This window comes from Poeciliopsis prolifica, unplaced genomic scaffold, assembly GCF_027474105.1.
Source record: "Poeciliopsis prolifica strain line A6 unplaced genomic scaffold, Auburn_PproV2 SCAFFOLD003, whole genome shotgun sequence".
Taxonomy (NCBI): domain Eukaryota; kingdom Metazoa; phylum Chordata; class Actinopteri; order Cyprinodontiformes; family Poeciliidae; genus Poeciliopsis; species Poeciliopsis prolifica.
The window spans coordinates 19,169,920-19,192,301 of record NW_026562378.1 but is presented as its reverse complement, the minus strand read 5'-3'; the positions used below and the strand labels follow the sequence as shown (position 1 = coordinate 19,192,301).

Genomic DNA, 22,382 nt, shown 5'->3' with positions numbered 1-22,382 from the left:
TTCAGGTCTCATATAAAAGCAAGTTCAGCAAACAAAATCCTAAGAATAAAGAGTCCACAACACACTGTCATGTTTTACAATCCAAAGTTAAAGTTTTTATTAATAAATAATTTCTTTTCATTTATGTTACAGTGTCATTTTGTCCATACAAGAGACAAATGCCATAGACATGTCATTTCTCCATCTACATATCAGTTTCATTAAAACACACTCATGGAGTTGGTTTAGAAGCAGAAACAAACATTAACATTATTGGGCAAAAATTTTTATTAAACCACTTATGAAAGGAACAGAGAAAATCCCAGTGTTGTCAAGTTTCAACAAATCTGTACAGTTGGATGCAGGAGTTGGTAATTTACACTAGAAAAAATACTGATGGGTATTCCCTAGTTCACAGAGAAGATCAACAGAGATAAGATACAGAATAAATCTCGGTCATTTGATCAGACGTGCTTTCTAAATGCATTTACTACAAACGTACCTAACTAAATGCAGCCAGGAAGTCATCTGCAGGGGCAACAGGAAACTTGACGTAAACAAATCTGAACATAACTAATGAACAGCTTGGCATTCTAGTAAATCTCTTGTTAAATCCAGATGTGAGAAGTCGTATAATTTTAGGTGAGAAAACTTAGTTATTAACTCAAAGTATTGCATATTCTTTGCTGTTGATTTAGTTAACATGTAGTTGCATGAGGTGAGTCAATGTCATTGGCCTATTTACCGCTCAGCTTTTCATAATTCTGCAGTAAATGTATCTGTGTCTCAATTATATCTCTACTTTGTGAAAGAAATTAAATTTACATTGGCATGTGTTACTGTATTTAACAGTTATCCTTTATCCTATTTTCAGTTTTGTTGAATTCATCAATACACAATAAAATAATCGAGCACAAAGCAAAAAAAAAAAAAAAAAGCCAGTTTTTGTGTTTAAACCCCACAAATACAACTTTTGCATTGTCAATATTTTTAGATAATTTCCTAAACTTCTTAAATTTTACTTTCACTCAGGCAATTCCTGGGTTTTATTTATTGCTTTTACTAAGAGTTTTTCAATAAATTCTCTCATTTGAACTTGGCAAGAATTAAAATATTACAAGCAGATAAACAGGATTTTCAAAAATACCAAGATAACCCTTTCAAGTATAAATGCACCAACCAGTCAATCAGATTTATTTAATGGACTCTGATTGGAGGTGGTGGATCAAATATTCACTAGAACAATAAACTCCTACCATGTTTGGTCTCCAAATGCATAAATTTTGATGCACTCACTTTGAGCTAAAAAAACCCCTGCTGAAGTAAAGGGACAGATGCCTGATGCGTGGATGGACATAATCCCACCTCCTTAATTATGTGATGAATCCTAAAGTTCTAATTCTATCAAGACAGTGCATCTATTTTTAAATTATGTGTAGTAGTTCTCGCAACACAAGATAAACCCAATAAAATTTGAATTCAGCAGCTTAGACCTCAAAGAAAAGTAGAGCTCAGTTCCACGCAGAAAAAGCCTGATCGATGCATCTCGACTTGGAAGAACTTTATTTTGGCTCTGTAGCCGAGTCCAGATGGAACGGAGTCATTCACAGTAAGAGGTAACCTCAGTAATGACAAACACTCAACAAAAGAGTCCTCTGTTACAATAACACTACACCGTTTTAAAACAACTTGTTACAATATTAAACCAAGGGACAGTTTTACAAAATATGTAATGAATATTCTCTCTTTTTCTTCATGTTTTATTAATGTGTAGTGTAGACTGTTTAAATCAAGCAGTAGGACTCCTGTAACTCCTAAGTTGCAGGAAATAAAAATGCAACATTTGCAGTTTTCCTGCCTGGCAGTGTGTCTAATATTAAAGTTTATTTTAAACCATAAAAGAAAACAGCTGAGGAGGAAAGCTAATCCTAACTGAGGAAGCACAATGATGCTAAGATGGCATCACTTACAACATGTCCAGAAATATTTGCACGACACGTATATCAAAACAGATCAGGTTGAGTTTGAACTAACAGGTGAAAGAATTTTTTTTTTTCAAATAAAATTTATCATCAAAACATGCATCTCATTTGCTTTTTTTTTTGCTTTTTTACCTCAGCCCCAGACACAAATAGAAAGATGCTAAACTTCAGGATCGGGATAAAATACTTGTCAAACAGAAACACAGCAGTTTCTTTGAATTTAACAAACGTGAAAAAAGTTACACATTTATTCCCTTCAACACTTAAAAGAGTGCATCACAAGTCATGTTCTTCAACTTTGGTTTTCTGTAAGCCAGGGAGAAGTGTCTTCTAGTGACACTTAGAGCAAAACTCAAAATGCCTCGACAGATTCTCCGTTAATTTTATGACGTGAAAATTTTTTTTTAAAAATCGGCAAAAGAAAATCTGAATTCAGGTTGTAGAACTGAATACATTACTATTTTGGAAACGTAGGATGACGCTGCAAACAAACAGCAAACAAAGTAAAGATTAAAGTGTCTCCTTTCCTCCTCCGCATTGAAACCACTCCCTTTTGAGCTGCAGGTTTATTTTAACGGGTGTGTTAGACTGCCTTCTCCTTCCCAAACAGTCATTTCTCTCAGCTGTGTTTATGTGTGAAGATGAGCCCATCAGTGACCAGGATACTGAGGCGGAGAGTAAGGAGGTGGGGCTGAAAAAATAAGAAAATCATGAGTAAAAAACAAAAACAACACAGCACTTAGTCGACAGCTTTAGTTGTTTTTAGTCTTTGAAGAAAAGTGTTAAAAGGATGTTGAGGGATTTGTCAATGAAGCTGAGTTCTGGAAAAAAGATGTTTAGGGATGTCATAATACATTTTGCTGGACGATAAATTGTCCCGATAATTCTAGCAATTATCAATAATATTGTTCTGAGATATTACAATATATTGCTTATTATTTTCAAGTAATATATTGATAATGGCATATTATTAGCCCTCTCAAATATCAAACTTTAATTTGATAAAAAAAACACTTAAACACTGGAAATGGAAGACATTTTAAATATTCAAAATTAAACAAGTGAAAATAATAAATAAAACAGAAATGAAACAAACTCCAGAAAATGAAGATGTCTCTGTAAACAAACTTTCTATTCAAAAAAGGTTAAACATCAGAATGGATATTATTGAGCTCATTTTAATTTATCATTGTTTTTGCAAAAGGCTTTAAGACGGTCTGTGTCACAAATTTAACCCGTTGTCAACTTGTTAGGCATTAACCAGCGACCCGGCTGTCAAGCACGCAATTTTTTTTTTTTTTCTTTCTCATCAGTGAACGCATTACACCAAATGTTACCAGGCTGCAATGGCAACCACACTTTGTTGCGTGGGTTGTTACTGGCTGAAGAAGACTCGATCTTACTGTCCTTTTGAACAATCAACTCTTCTCTTCACTGGACAAGTTAGATTTGAAAATGTTGGACATCTCAGAGTTACTGATTTACAATCTTCAGAATATTTCCAATGCTCCTGTTTTCGTAGCATTGCTTAAGTTAAACAATAGAAAGGTGGATCTGTGTTTATTGCTTGCTAATCTGAATAAACCACTTGCAAAACGCAGCCTTCAAGAGTTTGGACATTGGATTTCTTTTGCCAGTGTCTAAACGCTGACTCATTGATTTTTGATATAGGATGTTTGGATCAACAAACAATGGACTCACCACTAAAACAATGAACAAAATACATTCAAACATTTGAGCACAAATTACACAAAATTTAAAAGGGTTTGATTTAAAAGAACTTTAAAAGTTGTGGACAGAAATGCTCGGATGCGTTTTACCTTGGCTGTATGCCGGATCTATTGATTGAGATGGGTATGGTCCTGGATGCATCATTGGGTAATGAACAGGCATGCCAGCATACTGAGGCATCATGGGATAGCCTGCATGTGGATACTCTGAAGGCCCAAGAGGTTTTCCAAACGCGTCGCGCATCGGCTCCACAGGGTAGCTGGCCATGGGGATGTGTTGGACTGAGGGCCAAAAATAAAAAAAAATAAATTAAATAATGCAGTTATTAAATAAAATGTTCTCACATGGAGGTAAATATTTAAGGTCTAACCATCATATGGTGTTCTGCCTCTCTGCTGCCTCCTTTGGTAGAGGTAACAGCAGGAGCACATGAAGCAGCAAACCATGGTGGCAATGATGGCCACGAACAGCAGAATGGACGACGCGATGCCGATTAAAGTGCTGGGACTGAGGAGAAAGGAGGAAAAACAGCAGGGAGTTTCAAAATGCTCCACTTCTCACTTTGATCACCCCATCCTCATGATGTTCCTGATCTGCTGCCTGTCTGAGTAGATCAAAGGAGAGATGACAGGCGCCTTCATTCACACACACAGCCGTCACCTACAACTGTCCCCGACTTTAAGGCTCAGTAAACGACGTAAACCGCCCCGAATTTCATCTCAGCCTCCGACGCTCACTGATCAGATTCCCAGCAGGGTGAAAACTGCGAGTTGGGATGGAACGGTTCCAGAAATAAGCAGGAAAGTTGCTGTGCTGCAGCCGCTCAGGTACACAGCGGAACAATCCAGCAATACCAAAATCCCTCACATGGAACTTTAGTAGTGAAGAAAGGCCTTTTACTGTATAAGAAGTTATTGCAATAAATGATAATATTAATAGAGCCATTATAATGCAAGTTCACACTCTCAACGACCAACAAACTGCCATTTTGTACAATTACACAACACTGTACAACTGATTATAATATTAAATCCCTTCAATAGATATTAATCATATTAATTAATTTACAAATGTTTTGCTGTGGGGGCCAGAATAGCACTTTTAGGCTACTACAATGAAAAAAAATGTACCAAAATTAAAATTTCTTGTAAATGTTTTTTATTTTTATCTCCTCAAAAACAAACTAAACATATTTTACTGAACGGTGTTCTGATTTCATGACCCAAATCAGGTCTGGGTAAAAGTTGCTTGATGTTTGTGGTTCCATTTATTGCTAAGTTGTTGATTTATTTTCGGCCTAAATTTTATTCATTCAAGACAATTTTACTTGTAAAATTTTTCAAGTAAATCTGCAGACTGCACTTTGGACACCATTGAGCTGAAGAAAATATGCTGCAGCTGTTTTATGTCATTTCTAAAATATAGATAGCATTTTAGAATCAATGGAATCATTTTTATTAGTATCACAACTGTTATTGCTTTGGAGATGATGTTTATTTTCTGCGAAACCAAGAAAAGAATGGTACATCTTTCAGGCAAGGTCATTTTGTGAAAATATCAAAACAAAATAAAGACCTGCTTCCTTAAAGAAAATTACAAAAGTTAAAAAAGTTCCTGGAACATCAACAAATAGACCATGGTGTTGACTAAATTATTAGTAAGTAATTAAATTAAAACCCTGCTGCAGCAGGCGTCCCACCTGAACTGGAACAGCATGCATCGTTTCTGCTCCCTCTCTGTGATTATCTTGAAGGGATCCATGCAGCAGTAACGCCGGTGGCAGTTGCCGCAGCAGGATGAGATGAGAGGACAGTCGAAGCCGTTGTGCCAGGTGCCATTTTTATCCACGTACCACAGACAATCCTCGTTCCCACTCACTGCGAAACGACAGCAACAGCGAGGCATGAGGCGAAATGACACAACATGTGGTTTGTTCCAATCACAGCGGGGGGTCTTCAATGTTCATTTTACAGAATCCATTTTGTTCTGCCTCCAAAACCAAAAGAAAGAAATGTTTTAAAAAGCTGATGTGTGTCTCTCTTGCTTTTGTTAGCAGGAGCTGGAGTGCATTATTCAACACTTTCCTTTGGAAGGGTCTGAAATCTGATTCAGGCTCAAGTAACTTAAGTTATCTAGAATGCAGCAAACGAAACTGTTTAAAGATTTAATTGACATTTGTCCTTTCCAAATTGATCTCCCATAAAAAGTAGCTGGATTAAGTTTGGTCAGGCAAGATAGCAAAGTAATGTAATTTAAAGACCAGAAAGCATATGTCTTTTGCATTCCTTGTTCATGCGAGTGATTTTATACTTCTATCATGTTCTAAATAAATAAACTGATGAATAAACAAGGATGGAGCTTTTGCCATTTTCCATGGAAAAAAAATATCTAGGTATTGAGTATTAAATGAATGTATGATTAAATAAAATAAACTTTATGTGGCAGTCACAGTTAATTTATTATGCATCAATTATCAAATTACACATAAAGTTACATGATTATCTCTAGACTTAGCACAATACTTTATTAATAGGGAATTAAAATTGATCCTGTACACCTTTTAAAGACATTAACTGGACACATCTCAAACAAAATTTAAGGCACAATTCAATCCCAGCGTGCCGCAGCAGTCATACATCCTCAGTCCTGTAACTCTTGGAGAAAACAGGAATGGAATGTAAAGCATCTCCAGTCTTAAAAATAATGTTCTATTCAGGAAATAAAGCCAGGACTTGTTTTTGCATGAAGTTTTAACAACTGTAGGGATCAGAAGTTGAGACACTCAATGACTTGTTTCTTCAACCTGGTGAGACTAAATTTGGACGTTGACCTTTAGCTGCTCGCCTCAACAACAACAAAAATCAATTCACTTTGACACACAATTTTAATAAACTAAAATACTACAGCTGCACTGCAACATGTAGCCTATACAAAGATATTGTATGCCTGCTTCATACATTGTAGGCATAAAACTTAATCAAAGCATTAAAATCTGCAGCAAACACTGCCAATACAAAGACAGAAATATTCTGTTTTGAGGTTGTTTACAAACGGTGCAGCTGAAAGCTGTAGTTGGAGGCTAGAAATGCACCAATCAGGCCAAAGAAACCGCTTACATTTTCTTTGAGCTTTGATTTGAACTTTGAATTTGCTTTCTAAAACTGCAAACTATGCAAGCACATCTACAAAAACTTTATTAATTCATTACAGGGGATAAAGCACATACGGTTATTTGACATTGTGGTAGCTTTGAATCCCTCCAAAAATACTCTCCAGTGTTATGCTCCATATAATATAATGTAGTTAAACTTAATGGTAATAGGTAAAATATTCTCTACAAATGGTCACACTATCAGTTGTATCAAGTCACTATTTCCTGGAAAAAATGTGTACACCTGAGCAAGCATGAGGGGACAGTAGAAAGAAATGACTATTTTAACAAGACAACTTAGACAAGATCAGTAGGCTATCTAAAACAACTACCAAATAAAAAAAAATAACCAAAAACAAATTCATTGGTAGAATTCAACAATAAAAGTGGGACTTTTTGTGTGATGCATTTAATGAAACTAGAAGCAAAAAACAAAAACAACAGATTTTTACCATCAAGAGGCGACTGGCGAGCACAAATTTAATCAAAAGTTTTTTTTTGTTTTTCTTCAACTGACATATGGATTTTTATAGTGCTCATATGCATATAAAAATAAATTATGTCCAAGAAAGTCACTCCAACAATATGTGAGCATTTGAGCTAAAAGGCAGTTGAATGTTGCGATCGTTTCAACGTAAAAACGAGCACCTAAAAGTAATTGGCATTTTCAACGGTATTTTTGTGCAGTTATATAAGATTATGTCACTAGAAGAGACACCCTGATGTCAGATTGAAACTTTTCATTATGACGATTGTCACAAACATTAAAATGATGTCATATTAAGTCACTATTGAGTAGCCGTTATAAAACTTGTAAAGACTGGACGAGTCCGAGTTAATGGTTAGCAGGTAAGCTAGATAACGGCCACGGAGGAGTTCCCATTAGCTAACGGTGCGGCCTGTACACAAAGCTTATCATCTTACCCGGAGAAGTGCAGGAGACGACGGTGAGCAGCGCCAAAGCCACCGAAATGGGGGACATTTTGCCCGTCGGAAAGACCATTCCCATCGTAAAAATGTGTGGAGCTGGACGTCTCAGTGAACAGCTACGGAGTTCTTCGGTAGAACCCCACAAAAACAGCCGCGGCTAGCGGTCGGTCTCAGACATAATCCAGGATGGTTTGGGAGCTCAGCATGTGTGACGGGACGGAGTTGAACGCTGGTGATTTATCCATGTAAACGTCGCATCGCGATGGTGACGCTGTTTCCCCAGGAGCAGTTGGACGCTGCCTTCGCGACTGCGTAAAAAAAACAAAAATACCCCGCCTCCTACTAAATCACCCTTTATTAGGAGTTTTAATATGAATAAAGCTATAATGCCTCAGAAAAACTGTATAATATATTCACAATATAACGTTTGTGCAAAAACCACACCTCTCAGGCAATGTATTTAGTTAATAATGTTAAATGGCTATGTGTAGCTGACAACTTCGAGCTATCCTGAACGCATCTTCCCTTTTCTCACCCTGTCCTCACGGATGATTTAGCAGTCTAATTTTTACCTCCACACCTTTCTTGTGAAGCCAAATATAAACTGTCAAAAATATGGGATAAAGACAAATGAAGAATTCAATGAAAAACATGGTGCTATACAACACCTTTCTGATTGCGTAACTATTGATCAAAAGAGGTTTAAAGGGTTGTATCAGACATATATTGCTGTTTTATGGCAACGCAACATTGACAAACCAAGTAAAAAATTTTAATGACCGTTTGAAATGTTCCAAAAAATGTTAAAACAGCTAGAAATAGCATGAAATGTAATTGTATTCAGTCAACTGCATATTTTTCCAGATACAAGTTTACAACTTTCAGAGTCTAACATAAAAAAAACCTCGTAATAATCTCCTGCTAGGAACTTTTATTTAGAAATATTTTCATTCTAAACTTCAATAGATACAATGAAATGAGAAGGCATTGATCCAAAATGGCAACAGTGTGATTTCCCCAATTCCCACCAAACCCCGAGACATGACAGCTGGTCTAAGAGCTTTGCATTTCCTGTCAAACAGTCACTGTTTTTCTGGAATATAAGGCCACCAGACTCCCTCACTAAAATGTTAGTTTTCCTTCCACCAGTGTGAAGTCTTTTGGAAAAATGTACCATGTTGCATTTCCACTTCTGATAGAAACACAAATACAATAGGCTAAATTACAAACAGTTGCCCCAGATGTTGAGATTCATTAGTCCTTCTCAGCAAACACATGTCCCTTTTCTTGTCCAGACTGAAGGTCTTCAAGAGTATGTTGACCTTTTAGAATGAGATTTGTCCGGCCTCTTAGCATCGGCAAGGTCCTTCATCTCATCATTTACATGAGGTAAAAAAAGGAAGTCAAAGTTAAGTGCACAAGTTCTTTTCCAAGTTGTGCCCCTCCTGCCTCTATCGATCTTTGTCCTTCTGTCCTTTCACTTAAGTCTTAAATTCATCATGAGTGACTTGACAGGGCGATAGAGGGATATTTCAGGGTGGTGTTGATGGAAGATGAGTTGGAGTATCAAACAGCACGTCTACAGGCCTATAGACTGCAGGGTTTGTCTCTCCGTGTTGTTGAGGTGGTTTGAGAACATGCTGTAGCATGGCTGCTGAGCGAACTGTGTCAGAAAGTCTGTCAGGTAAGCCTGAGGGGAGAAAGAGAAATCTTTAAAAATGGTTATCTGAATTAATAACTATTAATTCAGATTAAAAAAAAAACAAGAAAGAAAATGCTGTTAAAAACTTTTAATTTTGAAATTTTGTCTTGGCAGATTTAAATTTTAATTTAAATGGGCTCTTTCAAAGTGTAAATACTTAAGTCCACCCTGAATCATTAGTAAACTCATTTACTGTGATCAAAATTAAATACTTTAATCAGAAAAAATAATGTCCGGATGGCTGGACGACAGGTTAGACAAGTAGAAAAAAAACATATAAATTACTTTTCACTCCTGATATCGATACAGATATCAGAGGTTTAGAATCGGCCGATTCTGATTTAATACAGAAAGAATGCTGAATTGACAGACCAAAGGTTATTTTTGTTAATAAAGACAAAATGTACTGAATTAAAAAATTATTTGATGACTCTCCACCAGAACAGCACAATTAAATACATTAATAGCTTCACAAGCTTAGTCAAACATGTAAAAACAACTGTTATACAGTTAATGGAAAATAAATGGTAAAGAAAAGATATTGACAAAAACAACAGGTGTACTATCTTGGTCAAATGTGTCAAAACAAACAGAAAAAAAACTTTCAAACGACTCAGAAAGTCAACTAGGAATTCTAAAATAAACAATAAAGCATAAATCCATTCAGAACATAGAACACAATTAGATTAAATAGATCTGTGCTTATAGATCAAGCACATTGTCACAAACACCCAATCTACATTTTTTTTTTTCCAATATCGGAACCGATGCAAATACCAATACCGGATCGATGTATCTCTAGTACAAATTAACTAAAAAGTGAGCACGTACCTGCAGATCGATCTGATAAATGGGGTCTTTCAAGGCGTCTGGATCATCTTCCTCATCATCCTCATAATAATCATCATCTGTCAAAATAATACGAGTATTAGAAATGTAAATTCAGGTAAAACCAAGACACTCAACAGAAATACTTCACCATATTTGTTAGATGAAATGAGATCGGACAGCAGTTGCCCTAATCCTTCATCCTCCTCATCATCGTCTCCCTCCCCTTCCTCCTGGTCGTCCCACATGCCGCTGGAATCTGAGACAGGAACAGAAAATGGCCGCGCAGATTTTATTAGGAAAAATGTTGTAACATAAAACTCTCAACACCGTTTTTATTGATTCAGTAGAGGATTGACTATTTTCATCACTACTCCTCACCGTGGCTCCAGTCAGCAGCGTTCGCCCTGCTGGCATTCGCTTCCACCACCGTCGATAACTCGTTGATGATCAGTTTAAAGATTTTCACCAGTAAAGGAATGTTTGTCCAGCGTTCTGGGTCTATAAAAATGATCCATCAAAAACAGATATATTTACTACATTCCAAAAAATAAAAATATGTGCCACAAAAATGAAAACTTTCTCAATAGTTTAGATTTACTTTTGGCAGATTTGGAGCGAGTGCGAATGCCATCTTCTGGGTTGTAGATTTCTTCTCCCTTAACCATGATGTCCTGAAGTCGCTTGTCGTCAGCGTTTATGCCATGCTGCAGAAGTTTACACAGCGCCACAGTGCTGCACGGATAAACGCACAAAGATGGAGACAGTTTGAGGGAGGCAAGGGGAGATAGGGGAAGTCTCAGCACACAAACCCAAAACATATGTAAGAAAAGAAAGTCGTCTGACCTGACTTTACCCTCATACTGTCCGTAGAAAAGATGCTGCCTGCTCATCCACTCCGTCATGACAAACTCCAAGGCAGGTTTTCCAGTCGGACCTGGCAGACTGCACAGAAACTCCAGCAGGGGGTCCAGCTGGGAGTGGACCAGGTGGGCAAACACCATGATGAGAGACTGCAGGATGAGAAGGGAGACAGATCAAGAAATAAGGCAACTCTAAGAAAAAAAAAAGAATGTCTACCAATCTAGACGCATCTCAATTAATGAGAAAATCACCTAAAGTTTTTTTTTTTTTCAGTAATTCAATACAGGGAGTGAAAGATTTATTGCAAACAGAGGAATATTACTGTCCAAAACATGGGAATACTTCACAGTAGGATCATTCTGAACCAAAAATATGCTTATTGTAATATTTTACATTTTGTTAGTGCAACACTGTTTTTGGTTTTACTTTCTATCAGCCATAACAACCAAGATGAAAACAAAATGCTTGCAATATTATGCTCTGGGTGTAATCAACCTGTTTGAGTTCTGGTTTTGAGCTGAATTACTGGGATTCTGATTTATTGAGATTAGCCTTTCCTTCCATCTTTGCTCTCTACCTGCATGACGCTCAGAGCCTCAGCTTGCTGCATTTTGCTGAGAATGGCTCTGAGGATGTGATCCAGCTGGTCCCCAAGCTCCGTTCCAGCCCGAGAGATCAGAGTGGACACCAGCCGTCCCACGAAGACCGCCGTGGACTCAGAGGTCCGGGGGTCCAACAGCTGGTTGACCACCTGCATGACGTACCACAGGCCGCTGTTGCCCTGCTCGTCCCTCCACTGGGCAATCTGCTCCAGGGCGACAGAGACGTACGCTCGCAGGCATTCGCCTCCGTTCTGGCAAGACGGAAAGAAACATGAGAAATTTTCCAGATTGCTCATCATTTCAACTTCTAAAACTAGAATTCAAAAAGTCGAAATTAAGACCTTTTAATGCTACCTTGAATAAAATCTAAGACCCCCGCAAAAATAATAAAAATCAGGCATGGTTGGAGGATCCTGGTGTATTAAAATCAAGCACGGCAAAAATGTATATTTTCTGGATTTGTCTGTTTTTGCTAGCAGCTTTGTGCTTTTCACACCACAGTTGGCTCTTTACCTCCTTAACACCCACAGTGTCAATTTTTTGCACAAAACGGACGTAGCCTTGAATGGGCTGACAATATGAGTGAGAGTGGTGAAAACAAACGTCGTCCAGCCAACTGGTGATAAATTTGCAAGTGCCCATAATAGAGCAAAAAAGCTCACTATCTAGCTCGACTTAGTTACAGGTAGCCTCGACTGCCTCAAGTCTCAGAACATAAAGATGACAATCTCTACATGCAACTCAAATTTTTGCTTGACAGAAAAGTCTTGCCGGAAAAAAAAAAAAACTACATATATCTGAATATATGAAGCTTTTATTACCTGCATTACTGTGTGGTCATCAGTTCGTAAGGTGCACTGTGCTACCACAGGAAAGGCCTGACACACCAACAGCTCTGACAGAGGGGGCTTTGTGTTTCGGACCACTGTGGCCAGAATGTCTATTGATGTCTGCAGAGACAAAGAAATAAATGAGTGCAACTCCATGCAATCGAAACATTGAAAGAACCAATGAATCAAAAAACTGAAATAAATAAGACATTTGCTTAACACAATCTCTGCAGGTAAGTAATATAAATGATATGTTGCACGTACAGCACAGAGTCCAGAGGGGATCTTATCAGGTGGAGCCTGCATGATGCTGATTAGTGTGGGAATGAGTCGCATCTGCATGGGGCCCTGACAGCCTTCGATCTGAGCCAGCTCCTTAAAGATGTCCTGAGCCAGGGAGGCCACCACGGGGTCTGACGGGGAAAGATGAGAAAAGGTCACTTCTAAATGATCAAAGCCTCAAATAAAGATAAAAAGTGCATGTACTGGAGATGAAGTTGGGTTAATAGGAAGAAGGTATTCCAGGAAGTGATTCTGGTCAAAGGAGCTGCAGAAGTACCGTTGTTATATTTGAGGAAAATGGCGATTGTGAGTGGGCAGATTTTGTTCTCAGCGCTGGTGGTGAAGGCCGGGTCCACGGTGCAGACGATGCAGAGCGTCTCCATGACAAGTGTGAGCACCTCTGAGCTGAATTGGGCAGCAAGCTGGACCAGTCCCTCCAGGATGCTGGGGAGGAAAGGCTGAAGGACATGTGTGCTCTCTGACAGCTTCAACTGGTCACAGTAACTAAAAAAAACACAACAACAAAAAAAGCAAGGCATGAATAAAAATGTACATAGTTCATAGATTTAAATTTCTTTACACTTCACAACCATGCACTACCATGTATTGGTCCATCACATAAAAAGCCCCGTGAACTACATTAGAGATTATAATTCTGACTTGTACAAGGTCCAGGCAGAGATGGTAATTGGATGTTATCAGGAGCTCATCCAAAGCTAAACCACAGCAAACAGTGAGCTCACCCCCAGATGGCCCGCACCGCCGAGATGCGGACAGATGGAGGCTGGCTGTCATGGAGACCGCTCACTGTGGCCTGGAGAAACTGCTGGATGAGTTCAGGAGACATGGCTGCAGTGAAGCGACTGGCCGCCCACAGAGCGCGGCCCAGTAGGAACGGGGATGCAGCTGCGGAACAAGAAAACAAAAGACTGTAAAAACAAGACAAAACAATTTAAAAAAGAACAAAACCAACTTTTGGGAGAACATCAGTTGATCTAAGTTATTTCTTTTCTTTTTGACAGAGCAACAAGTTATTTTCTTGTGACAAAATGACAAAAATGTTATGCATCTTTTATGCATATCTGACTCTCTCACCGGTAAGATTAAGATCAGCCAGGATGACGCCGGCCAGAAAACCGTGCATGTCAAACTGAATCCGACCGTTCTTCACGTTCTCTGTAATGATGGTCTTGACTGAACCGAGGGCCAACATGCAGGCCTCATGAATCTTCCACCTAGTTAGGAAAACAGAGAGAAAAAAAAAAGAAAAAAAAAAACACAGACCCTATGAACAACAAACTTCCTTACTCTACCTGAATGCAATGACTTGAATACATTTCATAACTAAAAGCCATTTGAGTCGCTGTCCTCCCCTCACCAGTGTTCATTGCCACCATTTTTAGCTTGTTCTGCCTCCTGGAGGTGTCTGGTTGCAGCTGCTGCCAGCGCTGCTGCACTTTCATTCTGGAACTCTGCAGCTACAGCCTGCAACAACAAGTGAGCCTTAAGCACCATTACTCACACACACATGCACACACACACACACACACACACCCCACCCACACCCACACACACACACAACTCAAAATGCTCTCTTGTGGAGTATCTACTACAATAAATGTATTTATTATTCTATCGATTCATTGGGTAAAGTAAATTGGCACATTTTGCAGATTTTTAATTTAATCTCTTATATGCTAATATTAGAAATATCTTTCAAACATAAATTTCAAAGGTATTACTAAGAATATTTTTGTTTTTAAAATAAGAAAATCATTTTGTTGCTGAAATGTAGCAACATAGCATTTTTTGGGTTTAAAAATGCTATCATTTGCAGCTTAAAAAAAATCTTCAACATGCAAAAAGCTCAACCTATTCTACTCGACTCAACTTAATAGTCAATAGGATTCATCAATTGACTATTTTTGGATTAACCAATCAATAACTGGATCAAAAAAGGTGCTTAGGGAATTTCATTTTTATTATTTATTCTTACAGATCCAGGTGAAGATAAAACTATACCACTTGTGGAGTGTGAGATAGAACATATTTACCAACAAAGAAAGTATTTTAAAATCTGGAATGCATGATCTATACATTTTTGTGCAGTTTTAGCTTAATTACAGCTCAGACTATGTCGTTCTTTCAGCAATACTGCCTTTTTAGAGTGTGTATACTACAGTTAATGATTCATTTATTACTAAATTAATTGACAACTGTCTCAATAGTCAATCAATCACAAATCATTGTTTCAGTCCTATGCAGAATAGACCTTTACCTCATACGTGAGAAACAGAAGCCAAGAGAAATGTAACAAAGATCTATTTTTTAGAGTATAATTTGTTCCTGTGGACAGGCTGAACTGCAGCTGACCACTGCTGACCACAAGCTCTTTGTTTTATGTGAAGCTCACCAGCAGTAGGTCCTGAGCAGAGATCCGGACAGAGTAGGAGAAAGTGTCATCATCCTCATCCTCTACAAACTGCTGAGGGTTTGCCGTCCAAACTTTGACCTAATCATAGAAAGCGTTCAGTCAATACAAAACGATTTCTCACTGGATCTGGCAGAATTACATGTCGGTGGTTCCTCACCTGGTCCTCTGTGATTTGCATGTACAGGATGATGTAGTAGATGAGCTCTGGCAGAGCTTTCCGCACTGTGCTCTTGAACTTGTTGTTCTCCAGCAGCGTGTGGACAAACTCAAAGATGCTGAACACCAGATTCTCAAAGCCCAAAACTTCTCCTGAGTACAGGACAAAATCATTGATAAAGAATTACTTGTGAAGGGAGGAAATAGGGAAACATAATGAATAGACTGGAGGAGGTGGATTTTGCTAACCGTCTGAGTCAACAGGGTCGTCCACTTCCTCAGTGTAGTTGACTTCAGTTCTTACATAAGTGCATTAAAAACTAAGAAATAACAAACTGAAAAAGTATTTACCTTTTAGATGTTTTGATTTTAAATTTTAAAATAATAATAAAAAGCACAGCTTTATTAGCAGAAAAACTATAACCAGTAATTAACATAGGTCTGGTGATGTGAAGGATATAAAGCTGCACTTTCAGTCAGTGTATTCCAGACGATGGGTAATATCTGCTGCATAGACGAAACCATCGGTTTGGGGAAGTTCTTCACTAAAGCTGTTACAGCCTGTCAATAAACAAAACAAAGCAAAGAAACAGCTTAAACTCTATTGTGAAAACATAAAACAAAAAAGCATGAACACATCTTTCTTGTAGCCTTTACAAACATCTGTGACAAAGAGGCTTCCATTCTCAACCTCTCACCTTCAGGACTTCCATCTTGAGACCGCTGTCAGACGAAGGTCCATCAGGCATCTGCAGAGCCTGCACAAACGCTTCTGTAAACTGCTGCACCACCGGGAAGATCAGCGCTTTAGCAGCACCCTAAATATAAACACACAGAGTTATCATCATTCACAAATAAATATGTATGTGAAAAAATGTAAGGCTGCAACAAATGATTATTATACTGATTATTCTGACAACCACATTCAAAAATAAGTAGCAGTCTGAAAATTTTCCTTTTTATACAATATTGTAAATATTTAAAATGATGCAAATAATCTAAAATGTGTAAAGAAAAAACTCAAGTCTTTTTTGCTTCACGCAATAAAATGTAGGGCTAATCTGTTGATTTTTTTTTTTTTTTTGACTGACCGATTAATAATTGGACTGCTAAAGATACTTAATAGGCGATTTGTTTTTCAACAGAATTTGGACCAGGTGAAACTAAAACTCCCATTTGAGGAGACATATTTACACCCAAAGTTTTTTTTTTTTCTTAAATGCAAAATGTTTATTTTTTATTTATTTTTTTCAGTTTTGGCTTAATTACCTCTGTGACTTTCAGAAAAAACAAAAGCAAAGAAACCGGGTTGATTGAAATATTTGCCACAAGAATGTTTTAGGACTACTAAGACAGAAAAATTCAAAAACATGATGCATAATGGAAATCATATTTTGAAACAGATGTTTCATCAATGAGACAGGTGTTGATGTGAAACCTTTTCAAGCTCTTCAATAGCACAGATGAGGTTTGCACATGTGGTGAAGATCTCCACTGCTCTGGAACGGGTACGGATGCTGTAAACCTGAAATCATTAGCAAACATGAGGGAGAAGTTAGAGATGCACAAAATACATTGATATGAACAGATGGATATTGGCAGGTGATTTTTTTTTTAGCTTATTGGTTCCATTAATAAAAATGATAATACTGCTGCAGCACCTCAGCCATGGTAAAGATCTTGTACATCTCAGGTAGGATGACTGGAGCCACTAGAGGCATCTGAGTGTCTGTCACCTCGCGAGTGAATTCTGGAAAGGAGGGCATTCAAAATGAAATCCAACTAAAGAAAAAAATTATTAGTTTCTAAATGAAACCTCAGTTTTAGAATTTCACTATTATAAATAATGTATACAAGCTTTATTAGCAACACCTATCCAATGATAGGCCCTGCAAATACTTGCTATCATCATTAAAAAATATTTTGTATAGATTGAAGTCTGACAAAAGGGACAAAAATATAAAATAAGTGAATAATGTCCAAACACAATAAAATAAGCTTGAAGAAATTAACAGGCCAGTGAGATTTTATACTAAACCAAGCTGTGACTGTGCAAAGAAATTTTATTTTAGGATACCTGTGAGGACTCTCATGGCTCCATGAACAGCGTTCACATCTCCACTGACCAGCATCTCCATCAGCAGGGTGAAAAGCTGTGGCCAGGCCTCAGGCCAGTCCCAGTGGGCGATGGCTGACACGGCGTAGGCGACACTGGAGCGGACCTTGCTGATGGACTCCCGCAGACCGCTGGGCAGCAGCTCCCTGATGGCGGCTTTAGCCTGATGGTACAAGATGAAAGGAGACAGGCTTGACAAGATCTGGCTTGAAATCGCTCAGGAGTCAGATTTTAATGTAATACGTTGCGATATCTTTAAGAGCCATCGACGCAGGCTTCTGATGTAGATGAGTGGGCTGAAACTAGCCTGAAGAAGATTAATCCATCTTTGAACATTTACCTGATCTGTGGTTTCAGGAGGCCTGAACTTCTCTGAATGGGCGCACCAGTGAGTCTCCACATACTGCTTCAGGATGACAGATGCTAACTGCAAACACAAACCCAATACGTGTTAACCTGAAAAGGTTTCCATAGGGGGAAACAGAAACAGCAAATCAGTATCAGCATGACAAACAGAATACAAGACCTGATTTTAATACATGAACTTTCCATGCATGTGGAAAGAAATCCAAGCACCTTCTCCTTGTTTCTTAGTTGTACTCACTTGACGGATGGCGAGCGCTCCCTGAGGGTCAACTGTAAGTTCTGCCAGATGGACACCAAACTCTGGAATAGAAAAACATCACTTACGCTGCTGGTAAAACTGACTTCTTATAAATACGACCAAATTAGTTTCAAACCATGTCAAACAGGAAATGTAGTAGGCAGAAGGTCAAACAGACAATGATATTTAAGAAGTTTCCATTTACACAAATGCAGAAAATGTAACTTATTGAACATCCCACTGCAACAAAGATCTGCTTTGACACCAAGATGAATTATCATTTCAAAATATCAACTAAAATTGAATTCTGTGAAGCTAAAAGCTAAATAACAGAATATACAGAGATTTAAACATGGTGAGATTTTTTTAATGAGAATTTGTACATAAATGAAGGATGTGGACCATTTGCTACTGCTTGGTTAAGCACTAAGCTCAGTACCTAAAAACAGCAATCTGCAACCTGTGGCTCCCTGAATCTATTTGGCTCTTAATAACTTTTGTTAAAATAATAACAAACTAATATTTTTAACTACAGGTAATATGACAATTGCAAGTATTTTAACTGTTTTTCCTGAAATATTTGCACTGCATGTCCACACTGCTACCACTAATATGTTTTTACTTCTATTTTTCCTGTCATTGGGTTGGAATCTATGTGCTTTTAGGTTTCACATCATTTTAAGTCCAACAGAGAAAAAATAAACATCCTCTTCATGCAAAATTTTATGTTTAGCTTTATTTTAAATAATAAAAATTGAAGAAAAAAAAAGTGTTCTGCTAAAAGTGACACCAATACATCTAATTCTTTTTTTTCCCCGTCCATTTTCAAAACGTCAGATGAGAATTGCAGCTTCAAACTATTTTTTTCTAGGCTAACTTGAGAGGAGAAATGGCTCCTCAGGTTGTAAAGGTTGCAGAGCCGACTTGACTGATTACAACCTGGCCTGGCAAGCATGCAGAACAAAAGAAAAATGCAAAGTTCAGGATGAGCATGAACCTCATCAGCTTCACCTCTAGCTGGCTTTCACCATGTGACATCAGGCACCAGAAGACAATGTTAGTGCTGACAGTCCTGCAGAGCTGTGGCCTCAGAGAGGCCAGTGGAAAGGGTCGGCGCTGCTGCAGCGCCCGCTCACTGCGCGCGCTCAATTAACTTTTTCAGCAGCAGCACGATTACTGCTGGACAATAGAAGGTCAGATGGAGAGCGTTAGCTACTGACCATGAAACAGTTACTCTACAGATCATGACAAATTTGTTGACATCCTTGAAACAGATGGGTAAAATGCTTTAAAATAGAAATTAGTTTGTAATCTTACATTGAGACTAGTTTTAGTAACGAACAGCAGAAAAATGTGTTTTAACAATAAAATAAATAAATAAAGATTACTGTGATACCTTACAACATATATTATTGAACCATTACCAGTGTTGTGCTGTTTCGCACCAAACACTTGAGGTGGGTTGGATGTCATACAAATACATATATCAAAACACATCATGTACACTATAACAGGTGTGGTAGGAACCCTGTTATGCCATGGGCTTGTTCCTCTTCCTGATGAAAGATTATTTAAGTAGATGGATTTATGAACTCAAAATATTATAAATAAAACAGGTAAACTGATAAACAGGTTTTTGTAAAAATAAAAATACATTAAGGTTATCTAGCTCAAGGAGAAAATTAAGGAATGGTTTGTCACCAATTTAAGCAGGAAACATTCATCAGAAAATCTGGAACAATTTCACCTCTCCTGTCACAATGACAAATTTGAAACGTGATCTCACAAGTGAAGCATCTGAACTGAGGCTCAGACTTTTGCAGGAGGCTGGGAGCTTCAGAGATGGGATATTTGGAAAACTCCCCCCTTCCATTGGAAGCCGACTAGGAAATCTGTCAAATGGATCTAAATGGCTCATTTAGACACTGACCACTAACTGAACACGGTCAGTTAGCTTGAACACGTTAGTTAAGTCACCATATAACAAATACCAACGAAAACTTTGCTTATTTTAAGCGCTGACCATTCTTTCAGTGACGTCATTGCCGCAGCCACAGATTCTACATGTGACGACACTGAAGTTAGCCTCTGAATCATAGCTTCATAAATGCTTTTCACTTCAATTGATTTCACATTTAATCAATATGGAGCACTTTTGAGGTCAAACTAATAACGAATTTAAAAAAGTATTGAGCAAACCTGAACAAGACTCCACGATGCCAAATAATTTCAAATACTTTGAGTATTTATGAAATATGCAATTTCAATTTCTTTTTTGGCATTTAAATTAACTTAGCAGTTAAAAAGCAGTTATTTGACAAGTCAGGGATAAATTGAATTATTCTGCACAGATTACAGGTCACTTAATACATAATTTGGTGTGAGGAACCCATTTTTTTATGAGTTCTTTTTTTTTCTTTACTTTTGACATTTAAATCACCTTCGATAAAGTGTTCCTTGGAAAGCACAATTATTTAGAAAGGTTTAATCTCAACTGAATTGTTCTACAAATTATTTAAATTCATGCTAATCTTGCTTGGAAGTCATCAAGGTTAGAAAGAGTAAATCTGATTTGAATGACTCTATTCTGATTAGATTATCTGTAATCTAATCCGAATAGATTATCTTTAATCTAATCAGAATCAATACACTTTACCTGTATTGGAATTTTAAAAACATACAAATAAAATAATATTCATTTTTATTTTTAGCATTTAGTTCACCATTGATGTGGTCAAGCTTTAAAACGATTGTTCTTCAACAAGTCAACAATGAATTGAAAAATTTGATGTTGGATGACGGTTTCAATATATGTTGTACATTTCTGCCACAATTAGGGTCCATGTTGAAAACAATAATAATGTAAACGCGCCATCTTATTTGAAATCAAATGTTCTGCACTGACGTCATATATGTGGATATTTCCAAAGGCAGCAGAATTTACAGAAGGAAACAGCAAATCCCAAACTGTTTGTGTTTCAACAGTTTGGGATTTGCAAAATTTTTACTCTATTTTTAGAATACAAAAAGAGAAGTTAAATGCCTCGTTGATCTTAAGAAGGTTGATTTCCAAAATTAGAGTTAGATCATTACATTTTGTGGGTTGAAAGTTGGAAACTATGAAAAAAACTGCTTTTAACCAATCTCTTATAATGTGGAATACGATTAATAAAATATTCACAAAAACATAAGGTTTTGTTTTCAAGTAATTATAATCAGTTCAGTCCTTTTGAAAAACGATTACAATTTCATATTGTTTCAAATGTTTAAATGAATAAATGCTTTTCAGACCCTTTAAAAGAGGTGAAATGACCCTTTAGTGAACGCTCCAAACTGGACACCAACTTCAGCCTCGCTCACATGTGCCGTATCTAACTAAAGCTAGGGTCGCGCTAATGATTACATTGTAACAACGCTAGCTGTGAGCTGTTTCAATCTGTTAGGCTAAAAACAACTACGATCACAAGTCCTAGAAATATCAAGCACGTTTACAAGCTCTTATACCAATTCAGTCCTTAATAACTTCTACTAACATGGCCTAACATTAGCTGCCTGAAAGAGTCCGTCCAGTTAGCTTAGTTCACTGAAGCCATGAATAAACCAGCGCCCAGCATAATAGAAGAAGCTAAAACACTTCAATGTTTAACACTGGTGTAGTTTATAACCCGGCCACTTCTCACCTTCTGTCACCTCCAGCACTTTGATCTGCTCCTCCGCGGCGGCGCGCACTTCTTGCACCGGAGACAGGATGGCCGTGAGCGTCTCAATCAGAGCCTCCTTCAATCCCTGCTGGACGGGTCCGACAGCCGGGACGGCCCGACCGTCACCCGCTGCACTCATACCTGCTGTGTCTAGGCTCGCAGCCCGCTGTGGAAAGTTCAGTTAACCGGGTAGGAGCGGAGCCAGAGAGCCACGGCCACCGAGCGCGCCAATGCATGGAAAAGTAGAGGCGGAGCTATGCTGGAGGAAACATTATTCAGTAGTTCCGTTTTTTGGATGCGCTTTTGAGCTGCAGCGCCCTCTACCGGAGCGGTTGACGAAGAGCGTTAGAAAAGCAGTATTTGTTATAGTTTTTGTTAAAATATCTGGAAAGTATAAGTCACACGCAAAATAGTAGTTCACACATAAACGTTCAGTAAAAACTTTAAAACGTTTACCTTTTTGTTTTGTATACTCCATAACTATATCTTT

At 37.9% G+C, this 22,382-nt stretch overlaps 2 protein-coding genes across 2 annotated transcripts; both read right to left on the bottom strand.

The window, feature by feature from the left end:
- Nucleotides 1–67: 67 nt before the first annotated feature.
- shisa4 (shisa family member 4) lies at nt 68–8,084 on the bottom strand. The gene is made up of 5 exons (XM_055026951.1): nt 7,768–8,084; nt 5,392–5,569; nt 4,063–4,199; nt 3,782–3,973; nt 68–2,652 (listed from the first exon to the last, which is right to left on the bottom strand). The coding sequence occupies exons 1-5, from the start codon at nt 7,850–7,852 to the stop codon at nt 2,612–2,614; spliced, it is 633 nt and encodes a 210-aa protein (XP_054882926.1). The 5' UTR covers nt 7,853–8,084; the 3' UTR covers nt 68–2,611.
- Nucleotides 8,085–8,523: 439 nt separating this feature from the next.
- ipo9 (importin 9) lies at nt 8,524–22,132 on the bottom strand. Its single transcript, XM_055026950.1, has 24 exons — nt 21,872–22,132; nt 18,192–18,253; nt 17,928–18,014; nt 17,549–17,750; nt 17,133–17,221; nt 16,910–16,996; nt 16,170–16,289; nt 15,932–16,032; nt 15,721–15,779; nt 15,473–15,624; nt 15,295–15,393; nt 14,260–14,366; nt 13,977–14,116; nt 13,625–13,787; nt 13,159–13,385; nt 12,864–13,012; nt 12,591–12,719; nt 11,745–12,020; nt 11,150–11,316; nt 10,905–11,038; nt 10,685–10,804; nt 10,455–10,562; nt 10,307–10,383; nt 8,524–9,463 (listed from the first exon to the last, which is right to left on the bottom strand). The coding sequence occupies exons 1-24, from the start codon at nt 22,029–22,031 to the stop codon at nt 9,353–9,355; spliced, it is 3,126 nt and encodes a 1,041-aa protein (XP_054882925.1). The 5' UTR covers nt 22,032–22,132; the 3' UTR covers nt 8,524–9,352.
- Nucleotides 22,133–22,382: the final 250 nt, after the last annotated feature.